Consider the following 13668-nt stretch of genomic DNA (forward strand, 5'->3'; position numbering starts at 1 on the left):
GGAAGCGCCCTTCAGTGAGCAGTGATGGAGTAGAGACAGTGTCAGGTCGGGTTTCTTCCTGCCCCACACTGAGTTCATTTCACCTTGTCATTGGTTCTTCAAGGTAGCGGTCATTTCGATTTATAGAAAAAGTACACACACACACACACACACACAGACACACACACACACACAGACACACAGACACACACACACACACACACACACACATATATATATATTGGTATCTATCTATAAGAGATGTTATTATTTTTAAAAAGATTTTATTTATTTATTTTAGAGAGAGAGAAAGAGAGCGAGTGGGAGGAGCAGAGGGAAAGACAGAGAATCCCAAGCAGACTCTGTGCTGAGCACTGAGCTAGACGCGTGGCTTGACCCATGACTCCGAGATCACTACCTGAGCGGAAACCAAGAGTCTGTGGCTTAACCGACAGGACCATCCAGGCCCTGCATGTAGGACATATTATTTTAAGGAATTGGTTCACACCATCATGGGAGCTGGCAAGTTTGGTATCTGTAGGTCATGCCAGCAGGCTGGAAATTCAGGTCAGAGTTGATGTTGAAGTCTTGAATCTGAATTTCTCAAGGCAGCCGTCTAGAAACAGACAGGTTTTCTTTGTTGCAGTCTTGAGAATTCCTTTGTAGGGAACTGTCTTTGCTCATAAGGCCTTCACTTGATGGGATGAAGCCCCCTTGCATTATGGAAGTTTACTTAAAGTCTTCTGATTTAAAAGATTTTTAAAAAAGCTTTTATTTATTCACCTGGGTGGCTCAATCGGTTAAGCGTCTGCCTTTGGCTCAGGTCATGATCCCAGGGTCCTGGGATGGAACCCTGTCATCAGATTCCCTGCTCAGCGGGGAGCCAGCTTCTCCCTCTCCTGCTCCGCCTGCCTGTGCTCTCTCTTTCTGTCAAATAAATAAATAAAACCTTTTTTTTTTAAAAGATTTTATTTATTTATTTGCTCCCCAGGACCATGGGATCATGACCTAAGCTGAAGTCAGATGCTTAACCAACTGAAGCACCCAGGCGTCCCAATAAATAAAACCTTGGGGAAAGAAAAAAGGGTTTATTTATTTATTTTAGAGAGACAGCACGAGCAGGGGGAGGAGCAGAGGGTAAATAGACTCTGCGCTGAGCAGGGAGCCCAAGGCAGGGCTTGATCCCAGGACCGTGAAAGCATGACCTGAGCGGAAACCAAGAGTCAGATGCTTAACCCACTAAGCCACCCAGGCACCTCACAAAGTCTGCTGACTTAAACGATAATCACTTTGTAAGGACAGGCTATAGTCCCTCTGGCAGCAGCTGGTCCTAGGGTCACCACGAGTAGTTGCCTTCCTCCTCGGGCACCTATCTCCCATCTCCCTCCTGTTCCACTCCTTGGCCAGCTCTTCTGTTGGTTTAAATTGTTTACCCACTAGGGTAACCCAGACCTGCATCTCTGAGGTTCCTGGGCATTTTGTTAGGGTAGGGTCGCTACAGCTACACGTTTTAGTTGTCAGTGGGCATAAAAGCCCCAAAGAGTGCCTCCTGCTTCTCCCTGCCCTCGTTATGTGGCAACTCTATCTTTGTGTGTTAATAAGGGTGAGTTTTCCATGCCAGTAGGGGAAGTTCACTGTTGCCTAGGGATTCACTCACGATCAAGACAGGCTTGACATGACAGGTGGCAGCCATCACTTTAGATTTTAGTGGAACCCTTACTATAGCCTCAGTCCTGGTGGAAGCAAGTCCCCCAGTCTATGCCTGGGAACCAGGGCTTTTAATTCAATTGGTGTGATCACAGTCACTTGATGTCCCGAGAGCAGATACTCAGTGTCCGTTAGGGTCCTTCCACAGCCCGCCATTCCTGTCCTGCTGCTACGGCTCGAGTTGGTGGAGGTGGGGCTTCAGCTCTCCCTCTGTGTTCCAGTAACCACTGCTTACCCAGCCCCCTTCATGCCAAAGGGACAGTGGTGGCTTCACACTGTTGCCAGCTCTGGAGTGCATGACCACCCCCTCTTGGTTTCCTGTCCCCTCTGCATACAGATCTTCCATTGAACTTTTCCTAAATTACCCTGGGTGATTGTGCCATCTGACAGACAGACCCTTTGACAATAAAGCCTTAAAGAACACGTGGATGTGACTGTTTCTCAGCCCAGAGGTGGGGCTGGTGATGGAAAATTTGCAGTTGGTCATGCAGCACTTTTCAGAGCCTGCAAGCCCAACACAGATAAGCTCATGTGTGAGATGAAAATCAGAGAAGATTGTCATCAGGAAAACCATCACGAAAACGAACGAAGATCTCAGCTTCCTGGCTACCCTGGCCCAAGAACGCAATCCTTTCCTAATTGATGAGGAAATGAACTCGAAGTAATGCAGCCAGCTCCTCTTTTGGGGAGCCATGGTGTGTCATAGCTTTAGAGCCAAGTCACAGAAACGAAAACACAACATTCCAAATACTTAAACTACCCAGGTAAGTTGAAAGTACTGAAAGGTTGAGTAAGGACAGAAGACTTTCATCATTTAATCAAAAACATAGACTCAGTAAGGGTGCCTGGGTGGTTCAGCCGTTAAACATCCGACTCTTGGTTTGGGCTCAGGTCATGATCTCGGGGTCCTGGGACTGAGTCCTACGCTGGCTCTGTGCTCAGTGCAGAGTCCGCTTGAGGCTCTCTCTCTCCCTCTGCCCCTCCCCCGCTCATTTTGTCTCTTTCTCTCAAATAAATAAATCAATCTTAAAAAACAAACAGATACACAAACAAAACACAAACTCAGTGAATAATGGCCCTAGTCACAAATTGCATAACCCGGGCAGAGATCTGTTAGCTGCTTCTTAATCTCGCGTGGCCTGGTAGAGGGACATTTGGTCAAGGGATATTTACAGTGAGAAGAGGAAAAGTCCAGCGTCTTCCCAGGAAAAACAAATCCTGCATTACATTACACTGAAGTTTTGAATTTTCCCACACTGACTGAATGTTTTTGAAAACAAATTTTTAATGAATTCGAAATATTCAATCATATGAATTTACCATCTAAACTTAGTTCCGTGGCTGGGATTCCAATTTTCCAATTATTAACGATGCTGAGGTGAAAATCTTCATTCATGAATCTTTGTGTAAGACATTATCCCTGATTATGTCTTAAAGACGAATTGCTAGAAAGAGTTCCCCTGGGGCAGGGACTCACTATACCCTCAGAAGCCAGGAAAGCAGGCTCCCGTTATACCCGTCTCCATCCTCCTGCCCTGACTTCTTTCCTCTGGCCAGTTCCTCAACTGGTAAGACCTTGTGTTGGGTAGACTCTAGGCTTTTGACTTCCGACTGGTTTGGGTGCAGCCCTTGTGGCTGGGTGTTGCTCACGCAGACCTTGTGATGCTATCCCTCCTCTTATCTGCTCCAGCTCTCTGTTTTTTTAGCAGGGAGTGAGAGACAATCTTCTTTGCATCTCTGATTGAAGGTCCACAGATGGTAGACCTTCTCTTATCCAGGTGGACTGTGAGGAGAGCCCTATGTGGCACCACCTGCCTTCCCTAGATAGCATATTTAAACGGGTGGTTCTCACTGAGGATGATTCCTGCTCCCCTGCCCCCTTGGGGACCACCTGGCAATGCCCTGAGACACTTCTGGTTGGCATAACTTAGTGGAGATGAGTGCTAATCCTGGCACCTCATGGGGAGAGGTCAGGGATGCTCTAAACATCTGACGTCATTGCTTGTGATTCACACTGTTCTTAGTGATTCTGAATATTACTAGAGATAAATCTGGATTGGTAGGTATAGAGTTGATGATTACGGCAAGGATCTGGTGTAACATCTTGTTTAATTCAGAAATACCGATCCTGCCTCTCCAGGGGTTCCCTCTGTCTTCTTTCTTTCCCTAATTTTTCTTCATTATTTCCTCTCTGTCTCTGTCTCTCTCACACTCACCCGCCCCCATACCCCCACACCTTCCAAAGCTTGTAGGCTGCCTAGGCTGGGGGCCGGTTGCTCTGTGCCAGGAGAAGGGAGTGTCAGAGGGAGGACACATGCTCAAGTCTGGAAGCTGGGTCTTTATTGAGGTTTACTGAGGACTCTGTGACTTGGAGGAGACCACTCAGGTCTGAGGGATGTGGCGGGGCCTCAGCAGAGACCAGAGGCAGCACTGGAGTAAGTGGTACAGAGAGCCTGATCAGGTCTGGTTCCAGATTTCCCCTTGGGCTGGCCCAGGATCCAGCCAGGCTTAATTCTCCTTCAGGACCTCATTGATCCAGAGCCGGTAGTGGGAGATTCGGGTGAAGACAGCAGGGGGCTTTGCATTCTTCTGTCCATAGGAGACAATGCCCTGGGCCACCCCAGCACACAGAAGAGGGCCCCCTGAATCTCCCTGTGGGGCAGAGGGAGAGAGGGGAGAAAGAGAGAGCACAGAAGGTGAGCAGGGAAGTCATCCACTACTGCCTGTGGGTCCCAGCTCTGAGTCAAGGGAGACCTTGGGTCAGACCCAGCAGCCCTGGCTTCTCATGGGGTTCTACATCTTGGTATGATGCCCCCTTTCCCTTTCCTTCTTGCCACGCCACGTGAGCTGTGCAGCAGCCTGGGGGGGATGGTCAGAGACTGCATGGGGGGTGGGATAGATGTGCAATGGGCCAATTCCAGTTCCTTCGGCCTATGATCTGAAACCCTGTCACTGGCTGACAGTCTTCCCACCCCATCTCCTTCCATGAGACATTCTGGACCCCAAACAGTGATTTGTGGAAAAGAACCCGCGTTGGAGAATCACCTTAAATGCAGTTTTTCTCTTCCTGGGATTGCCAACACACAGCTGGAGGTTGTGGTCAAAAGCTAAGTAGTGTCTACAGGCCTGGGGATCCATGAGCCTCAGCTTCACCTCTTGCAGAGTGTCAGAGCCTTCTCCGTGCACCTGTCTTCTTCCCCAGCCAGCCACCCGGCACATTCTCCCAGGTGGGACGAAGTTGAACTGGGGTGGAAGGGGGAGTGTCCCCACGGCCAGGGTCAGGTTGGCTTTCTCCTTCAACTGTGAAGGGCATGAGGGGCTGTCAGGGCTAGAAAAGGGTGACGGGGTAGCTGGAGAAAATCAGGGGAGGACAGCGCAAACGGTTTCACATTAGAACTACACCCAGTGGGGTAACTTGGTGGGGTTGGAGTCCGGAGGCAGGTTGGGGAAATTTCAGGGCAATGGGGACCTGAAGGAGAAAACTAAGAGAACAGGAAGTGGAGAAGGGGGAAAAAGAAGCATCACCTTCAGTAGCATGATGTCATGGCGAGTAGTAAGGTCATCGTATTTTGGGTGAGGAAATTGTTTTATGACCTCAAGCTTCTGCCATGTGTCTTCTTTCTTTCGTATGTTATGGGCTCCGAGGGTGACCGTTATGAACCTGTGGTGAGGGAGAAGGAAGGACAAGGAGAAACAGTGATGGTCTACGATTTCTCCTGGGATGTGTCCACTCTGAGGAAAGGGAACTGGAGTCTATCACAGGGGTTACTGGACTCTACCCACCTCCCTTTTCTTGGGCCACTTGTGGCATTTGGGGAGCTCAAGTTTCACTCAGGGAACGGGGACAATTTCCAGGACCCTTGGGAATTGCTGGGGACTGAGCCGGTCATGGAGGATCCAGGGGGCAGGGTTAGCACTTGCTAATTCGGGGAGCCCTAGATGAGGGCCAGCCCTCTGGAGCCAGAGATACCAAAGGAAGGGGGGAGGTGGTGGAGTCCCTGGTAGACCCTGTTCTCTGCCTCTGCTGGAAAGGATGGGTCAAGTCCCTGAGAACTAAAGGCCAGTGTTCTTGGAAAGGACAGAGAGGAAGTGGCCTGGAAAACTGGGTGGGTCCCTGAAAGTCACATATCTCATATATTGGGGTCGGGGAGAGGGGAGCTACTTTCAGAGGAAGGACACTTGGATAGGGCCTCCTTTTTCCTTTGTAGGGCTGCCGAGCTCACAGTGATTGAAGATCAGGGCATTCATCAATTATGGGACCAATTTCCTTAAATTCAAGTCTTGCCTCTCCCAGTCCGGGGACCCCTCCTCTGGCTGCCCAAGCATGAGTCCCTGACTGCTACCCTGGCTGTTTATCTCCCTCGGGAGTTAAACAGGACTCTGTTGTGTCACCTTCCTGCACAGTGGGCAGCTGTCAGCACGAAGTTCCGTCTTATCAGGAAACCACCACAAGATACCAGGTGATTCTGGGGAGTGAGGATCTCCAGGTGGGCCATGTAAGGGCGGGAGTGTGGCTTGCACTCTGTGCCCCCGATGATCTCCCCTGGAACAGAGAGCCCCCAGGGCCTGAACACAGAGAATGCATAGGCTGGGCTGAAGTTGGGAAGGGCTTCTCTTGACTCTCATCCTCACCTTGTACTCTGCCCATCGTCCCCCTCAGGAGGCTCTGGTATCTGGTCTTCCCAGCCACAGCCTCCCGTATGAATTCTCATTCCTTCTTCCAGGTGTAACAGCCAATCCGGCCGCAGATGCCGTTCAGGCATTTGTCACCTCTGTTTCCCCCCCACTCCCATACTGCCTGTGCCTTAATGCCCCTCTGTCACCGTGCAGGACAGGCTCTCCAGGTTCCTGGCTTGACCTTCTCCAGAGGTCGTGAGCAGCGTCACAGAATGGCCACATTACAAGGTAAAATGTAGCCCCAAAGCTCAGAGGATGAAGAGAACGTAGGACCTTCTACACAGTATCTCCCATTGTAGCATGAGAAGATGCCCCTCTTCCTCCCACATGCGGTAGGCTTTCCCTGGTCAGTGGGGTCCCTTGTCCCTGGGAACTACCATAGGCTGCAGAGATTGGGTGGGCACATTGCAGCTGGAACTTCAGTCTGCAGTCCTGCAGAGAGCTCCTGCGACCTTGCTTAAGAGTCAGCTCTATTCAGACTAAACTTTGTTTTGGGGGCTGATCCTGCCGCTTCCAGAGGGAAGGACCCCGACACTCACCAGCTTCAGCTCGGCGGCATAGGAGAAGGAGCAGCAGGGTGAGAGGAGGACGATGCATCTTCTCAGAGACCCTGCCCCGGGGCAGATGCTGCTTCTATTTTCCGGTCTTGGGTTTTATAACCCCAGCAGTGACCGCAGGGCTGGGCTGGTAACCACAGGAACTGCGTGGGCATGGTTTCTTCTCCCATCCTAGGCTTGCAGTCTTTCAGATCAGAAGTTCCCTCCAAGTTACCCTCTGTTTTGCTGGAGGTGAAGCAGAGGCCTGACCTCCAAGTTCTGGCTTCCAGAATGAGACTTCAACCACGGTGCCTTATCTGGGGAGCGGGGGTGCAGGGATCATGTCTTCCCCAGGTAGGGCAGTTTGTTAAAGGCTCTTCAGAAACATGGGTGGGAGAGTCCTTACGTGGAACATCCAGAAACATGTGCACTTTCATGGCCCGCGATAGGAAACGCATTTTGCAGAAGGACCCAATGCACGTACACGTGTGCGTGAGTACACGAGCACAAATACACACACATCCAGATGAATCAGGAATTTCAGGAAACAGTATTTACCCTTGACACGTGCAGTGCTTTCCGTTCCATTCCATCCCGGTCCACTCCAAATTCAAATATGAACAGCACCCCACTTAGAGGATGATTACCTGCAACCTGAAAACCATTGATCTGGGTCTCTCGCTTCCTCCGAACCAAGTGTTCATTGGCAGAAGATCCATGGAGAGTAGATGTGGGAAGGGAACAGACCCTACCGTAGGACTTCACACATATTATCACAACAACAAATGGGATTGGAACCCACATTTTTTGAGAGCCTACGCGTCCTTCATTGTCCCAACTCTTAGATGTATTTGCATAATGACCCTGTGAAGTAGGTCTTCTTAGCTCAGTTTTATGGACTGGCTTTTGAGGCTTATGGATCAGAAATAGATTTTCCTGATTCCGAAGCAAGGGCCTTCTCTGCTCTACCACCACAGAGAAACAGAGAAACAGAGCCCCACTCACGGGGCCGTAGATGGAGAAGAGCAGTTTGCTCCGGGAGCCTGGGGTTTCCTACTCTCACATTGTAATTCAAACTTATTTTGCAGAAATAGAAGGTACACGGATGTCAGTATCTGAGGTTTTACTCTTTTATTCCACAACAACTCAGGAAGTACCATTACTGTCACTTTACAAATGTGGGATCGAGGCTCAGACACGTTAACACGAATATGATCATAGGACTCATTACCATCATAACTGGGTTTCAAGCACGTATGTGTTGTTCTTCCCGGATTTGGAGGAGCAGGGAGTCCAGGGAAGAGTTGGGTAACAGGTGGTGTGTCATTTCTCTTGGAGATTTATTTATTTATTTGTTTGTTTGTTTATTTAAAGATTCTACTTATTTGACACAGAGAGAGAGAGCGAGCACAATCAGGGGGAGCTGCAGATGAAGAGGGAGAAGCAGGCCCCCTGATGAGCTAAGGGAACCCAACGTGGGGCTCCCTCCCAGGACCCTGGGATCATGACCTGAGCCGAAGGCGGACACTTAACCGACTGAGCCACCCAGGCACCCCCCCCCCCCCGCCCTTGGAGATTTAGGAGCCATTTAATTCGGAGATGGGGAAGCACAGGGAAAAGAATACCTTCCCCAAATCATTCTACCATGCTGTTGGTCTCAGCTTGGGCTCGTGACTGGGGTGATCTGTTCCTTAGTAAGTATTGTGAGGTCCTCCGTTGTCCTCAGCTCTGACCCTCTCTAGAATAACTACATTTACACATATTTGTAGAGTCTGATGAGTCCCTGTACTAATTTTTTCACTTTCTTTATCTGACAGACAAAATACAGAATGCCCAGGGGTGTCTGGGTGGCTCAGTCGGTACGGGGTAGAGTCTTTCAGCTCAGGTCATGCCCTGGGGGGGGGGTGCCCTGGGATTGAGCCCTCATCAGGCTCTGCACTCAGCGGGGAGTCTGCTTGAGGATTCTCCCTCTCCCTCTGCCCTTCCCCCTGCTCACGCTCTCTCTCTCTCTCAAATAAATAAATATTAAAACAATACAGAATGCCCAGTTAAATTTGTATTTCAGATGAACAACAAATCATTTTTTTAGTATAAGTATGCCTCAATATTAAATGAGACATAGTAAAAGAAATTGTCTATCCGAAATTCAAATTTGTTTGGGAGTCCTCCGTTTTACTTGCTAAAGATAGCAACCAGGGGCGCCTGGGTGGCACAGGGGTTAAGCGTCTGCCTTCGGCTCAGGGTGTGATCCCGGCGTTCTGGGATCGAGCCCCGCATCAGGCTCCTCCGCTATGAGCCTGCTTCTTCCTCTCCCACTCCCCCTGCTTGTGTTCCCTCTGTCGCTGGCTGTCTCTATCTCTGTCAAATAAATAAATAAAATCTTAAAAAAAAAATAAAGATGGCAACCTTACTCTGGGCATTCCACCATCAGCAGAACAGAGGTGAATCTGGACCTGGAGAAGTCCTGTCCTGTGGGCCCGCCCCAGTTGTACCCCAAATCAGAGGAGTAAATGAAGCGTTTCTAGCTTTCACTCACGCGTGAGAAGTTGAGAGGTGGGTAGTCTGGGGATAGTTCCACAGCGTCTCGAAGACTCAGGCTCACCAATATTCAATTTTGTTTCACCTGTACTGGCAGAGGGCGAGAGAAAGAAATAGGTACCGCTCTGGTCAGGAGCCAATTTCAGAACTAACGAGGGCACTCTGTCCATATTTTCTTCCTTGCTCTGTTATGTGTGTATCTGCAGATTTGAACCAATTTCCTTTTTCTCTGTCCTCTGCCTTCCTTCTGCTCTTTTATAGGTAGGATGCTGTTGGTGATGAACCTTCGGCTTAGTCCACGGTTTATAGACTATCAGTTTGGGGGTCTGACTAAATTAGAGGTGGAATGGGTGTCACCTGGAGATCCTGTACTTGGAGCTGGAAGCAGTAAGTGCTGAGACGGGCTTATTTCAGTGCTGGGGGGAGTCGAGCCTCATTTTCCTTTGCACAAGAGATAGGATTACGTTCTGCGAGGGCATTCTGTTTTAGGAAAGTTACGTATGGAGAAGGAGTGTGTGTTCACGTTGGTCAGCCAAGTGATGGACCGTAGTGGACATTTGCCACGTATGTGGTGGACCCTTAGTGTCTTCTGAACACCCTTCCTATTATTAGGGGAATTCCTAACCATGATTCTCGCTTTCCTAAGGTGGAATCTGTGAACTTTCTTTCTCAGATTCTCTTGCACTTAGGCCCCAATCTTTTGTCCGAGACTCTGCCAGTCGGATGGGTTGGTGTACAATTTGATTTAGAATTGTAACCTGAGGGAGCAGGCACCATGTGGAATTACTTTTTCTAGTGAGGGTGAGTGGCCGAGCGGTCTGGTTTTGCAAGAAAAATTAGATATGGTTCCGGTGTCTGGGGTTGGCTACAGCATCTGGGCCAAGCCCATGGGCTGTGAGGTCTTGGTTGAACAATCCGGTGGTGTATTTCAACGTTGTTTCTGGCTACGTGGCCTCCATATCTGATTCCACAGCATCTGAGGAAGATATTGAGTCTGTAGAAGGAAGAATTTACTAATAATCTGTTGTTACAACATGAATGTGCGGGGAGGGAACTCAAGTCATTCCCCCATTGCTGAAGATAATAAAGCAGAGGTTGGACAGTCTCGTTTAAGAGTCACAGTTACTGGGAAGGAAAGGGTTGGGCCTGATATAAAAGCACTGGCGTTTAATGATGGCAGTGTTCCTTGGCCACGATAAGGCCGAGGGATCATCCCTTCTCTGAGTTCCTGAAACATTTATCATCTGCGCCATTGTTCATGTTGACATTAAAGGCACGCGGCCTGCTTTGCAGTCCGATGGGAAGGCTTGAACCCCGCTTCTGCCACTTGACGATCTGTCCCACTTTAGGAAAGTCCCTTAAGTTCTCAGTCTTAGTTACTACCTCCGTAAAATAGGAAGAATGAGGTGAAACAGGGCTTTTGGAGAATTCAATATGGTGTTAAATGAAAAACGCCGCATGGTTGGTCCTTAAGAAGTACTGATTTTGTCCCCTTGTGTTATCTCTTGTGCTGCCATGTAAACATTTGATGGGTAAGGGGTTCCTGTGTCCTCATGGAGGCTAGTTATCTTTTCCTCTAAATCTCCCTAAACATGTTGCTGAGGAAGCAGACGTAGCGGACTCGAGTCACGTTATGCTTTGTACGGAGTCTTGTTTCACTCTTCGAACTTTGAGCAACCAGGCTGTTTCTTAACCTTGCTCTTTGAGTGATAGCTGTATCTTTCTTTTTCTTTTCTTTTTTTAAAAAATTTGTTTATTTGAGATAGAGAGAGTGCATGAGCAGGGGGGAGGGGTAGAGGGAGAAGCAGACTCCCCACTGAACAGGGAGCCCAATGTGGGGCTCGATCCCAGGACCCCGGGATCCTGACCTGAGTCGAAGGCAGACGCTTAACCGACTGAGCCACCCAGGCGCCCTAGCTGTATCTTTCTTGATTGAGTATGTGACTGAGAATGGGTTTAACCTTCCAGTTGCCATGGAGGGATACAACGGGTGTAAACTTCGCACCTGTTGAAGTCTCTTGTAAGAACTACTATGGAGAGGGACAGCTGAGGGTCCGGGCTTGTGCCACCTGGCATCCGACTGACACAGCAATGCCACTGAGCAGGCACAGTAGGGCATCCTTTATGGCATGGGCTGCATTTTCCTGCAGTAGGCTGGAGCTTGCTGTGCTTGCCTCCTTCGGTTGGTGATGTTTCCGAATAACCAAGGTTTTCTTTTTTTTTTAATAAACAAATTTTTAAAAAAGATTTTATTTATTTATTTGACAGAGAGAGAGACAGCCAGCGAGAGAGGGAACACAAGCAGGGGGAGTGGGAGAAGAAGAAGCAGGCTCCCAGCAGAGCAGGGAGCCCGATGTGGGGCTCGATCCCAGCCCCCTGGGATCACGCCCTGAGCCAAAGGCAGATGCTTAATGACTGAGTCACCCAGGCGCCCCCCAAATTTTTTAAAATTTAAGTTCAAATTTAAATTAGATGTAGAGTTCAATAACCCATCAGTTGGATAGAACACCCAGTGCTCATCACATCACGTGCCCTCCTTGATGCCCATCAACCAGTTACCCCCTCCCCCCACCCCCTTCCCCAGCCAAGGTTTTCTGAACTTAACTGCTACTAGCTTACATTCAGTATCTGCAAAGTAATTTAGAAGGATATAAGCTGATTTAGTCTACTATACCCTGACCTCTAATCCTAACACACTACTTCCTTTTTGAATGACTGCTCTCAGTGCGATTTTTTCAGTGGACAGAGTATGATGAATGGTGAGGTCCTGGGAGATGACCCCAAGTTTTGGGTTGGGAGGAATACGTCTCATGGCCTCACACAGCAAGAGCCAGCTCCCACCCAAGGTGGTTTTCTTTGGATTTTCTTCCGCTATGTCTGTTTTCCATTTACCCGCTGGTGTTTGAGGAGGGAGAGTCTTAGGGTGCCCCCTCTCACGGTTTGGGCAAGCTCCTTTCCCTGGCCGCTTCTTGTCTGGCCCCTGGGCTGCTACCACTCCCCCATAGCGCTCAGCATCCGTCAGGCTGGCCATCACCTTCTGCGTCTCCGAATTAACGTTGTGGCCCTGGTGGCCTTATCTTTTCCAGGTGGGCTCCGGGGGAGACCAGAGAGGCAGCAACTGTTCTTTCCATTCCAGGGGTCTGCATGATGCACATTTAATCTGTGGCTGCTGCCCATGGGAGAGTCAGCGCCCAGAGGCTCAGCCCTCCTCACGGTTTCCGTGCTGCTTCCTGTGGCCCATGCTGTCTGGGTGTCCCTCCTGGATTCGGAGTGGCTTGTCTTCCAATAGTCCTAGAGGGCCTGGTGTCCTCCTTCTACTGGGATCGCCATTCTTTGTGGAGGGTGTCTCATTTGTCTCCTTTGCTCTCCACATCCTATGCTCTTAGTTGCAAGGTGATTCCTTTCGTTCCTTGAGTGGCAGATGCTGCCCAGCTACAGGCAGGTGCCAGTGAGGCCGTCGGGGCAGGTGGGAGGGGAAGTTACGTGAGACGTCGGCGGCACCTGGTGTACAGCACGTGGGGGACGGCCGGCCCTCCGGGTGCCCCCGAGAATTTTCACTGCTGCTTCTGCTGCAAGACGCTTGCGTCGTGTCCCAGGTTTTGTAATTGTGAATAGAGTCGCTAGAAACATTTGTGGACAGGTTTTTGTGTGAACTTCAGTTTTCATATCTGTAAGATACACAGCCAGGCATAGGATTCTAGGTCATATAATACGTGTATATTTAGTTTGCTAAGAAACTGCTGAACTCTTCTCTAAAGTGGCCATACCATTTTGCACTCCCGCAGCAACGGAAGAGAGCTCGTGTTGGTCTATATCCGTGCAAACCCTGGGTATTTTCAGTATTTAAAAAAATATCTATCTATCTATCATCTATCTATTAGAGAGAGAGAGAGGGAGCACGAGCACGGGGGCGGGGGGATGGTCAGGGGAGAGGGAGAACTGACTCCCTGCTGAGCAGGGAACCCGTGAAGGGGCGGGGCTTGATCCCAGGATCCTGGGATCATGACCAGAGGTGAAGGCAGACACTTAACCCACTGAGCCACCCAGGTGCCCCTTAGTATTTTTAATTTTAGCCATTCTAATTGGTGTGTAGTAGTGTTTCATTGTGTTTTTTAATTTGCATTTTTCTAATGGCTAATGAAGTTGAACATTTAAAAAATATTATATTTATTTATTGGACAGAGAGAGAGAGAGAGACACAGCGAGAGAAGGAACAGCAGCAGGGGGAGTG

The 13668-nt window shown here is 49.4% G+C and overlaps 1 protein-coding gene across 1 annotated transcript; it reads right to left on the minus strand.

Moving 5' to 3' along the window:
• Positions 1-4004: 4004 nt before the first annotated feature.
• On the minus strand, positions 4005-6989 carry LOC123795670 (chymase). Its single transcript, XM_045802564.2, has 5 exons — positions 6903-6989; positions 6079-6229; positions 5212-5347; positions 4732-4986; positions 4005-4338 (listed from the first exon to the last, which is right to left on the minus strand). Exons 1-5 carry the CDS (start codon positions 6958-6960, stop codon positions 4195-4197), a joined length of 744 nt encoding a protein of 247 aa, XP_045658520.1. The 5' UTR covers positions 6961-6989; the 3' UTR covers positions 4005-4194.
• Positions 6990-13668: the final 6679 nt, after the last annotated feature.

The sequence above is a fragment of the Ursus americanus genome, chromosome 35 (genome assembly GCF_024610735.1).
Source record: "Ursus americanus isolate L20-20 chromosome 35, mUrsAme1.1.p, whole genome shotgun sequence".
Taxonomy (NCBI): Eukaryota; Metazoa; Chordata; class Mammalia; order Carnivora; family Ursidae; genus Ursus; species Ursus americanus.

Bases quoted from the DNA above. Each gene is read 5' to 3' on its own strand.
- LOC123795670 (XM_045802564.2), bottom strand. From the start codon at position 6,960: ATGCATCGTCCTCCTCTCACCCTGCTGCTCCTTCTCCTATGCCGCCGA. The intron at 5,348-6,078 runs GTGACACAACAG...CCCTCACCACAG, and splicing joins GCTGCCCACTGTGCAGGAAG to GTTCATAACGGTCACCCTCG. The intron at 4,339-4,731 runs GTGATTCTCCAA...TCTGCCCCACAG, and splicing joins AGAGAAAAACTGCATTTAAG to GGAGATTCAGGGGGCCCTCT.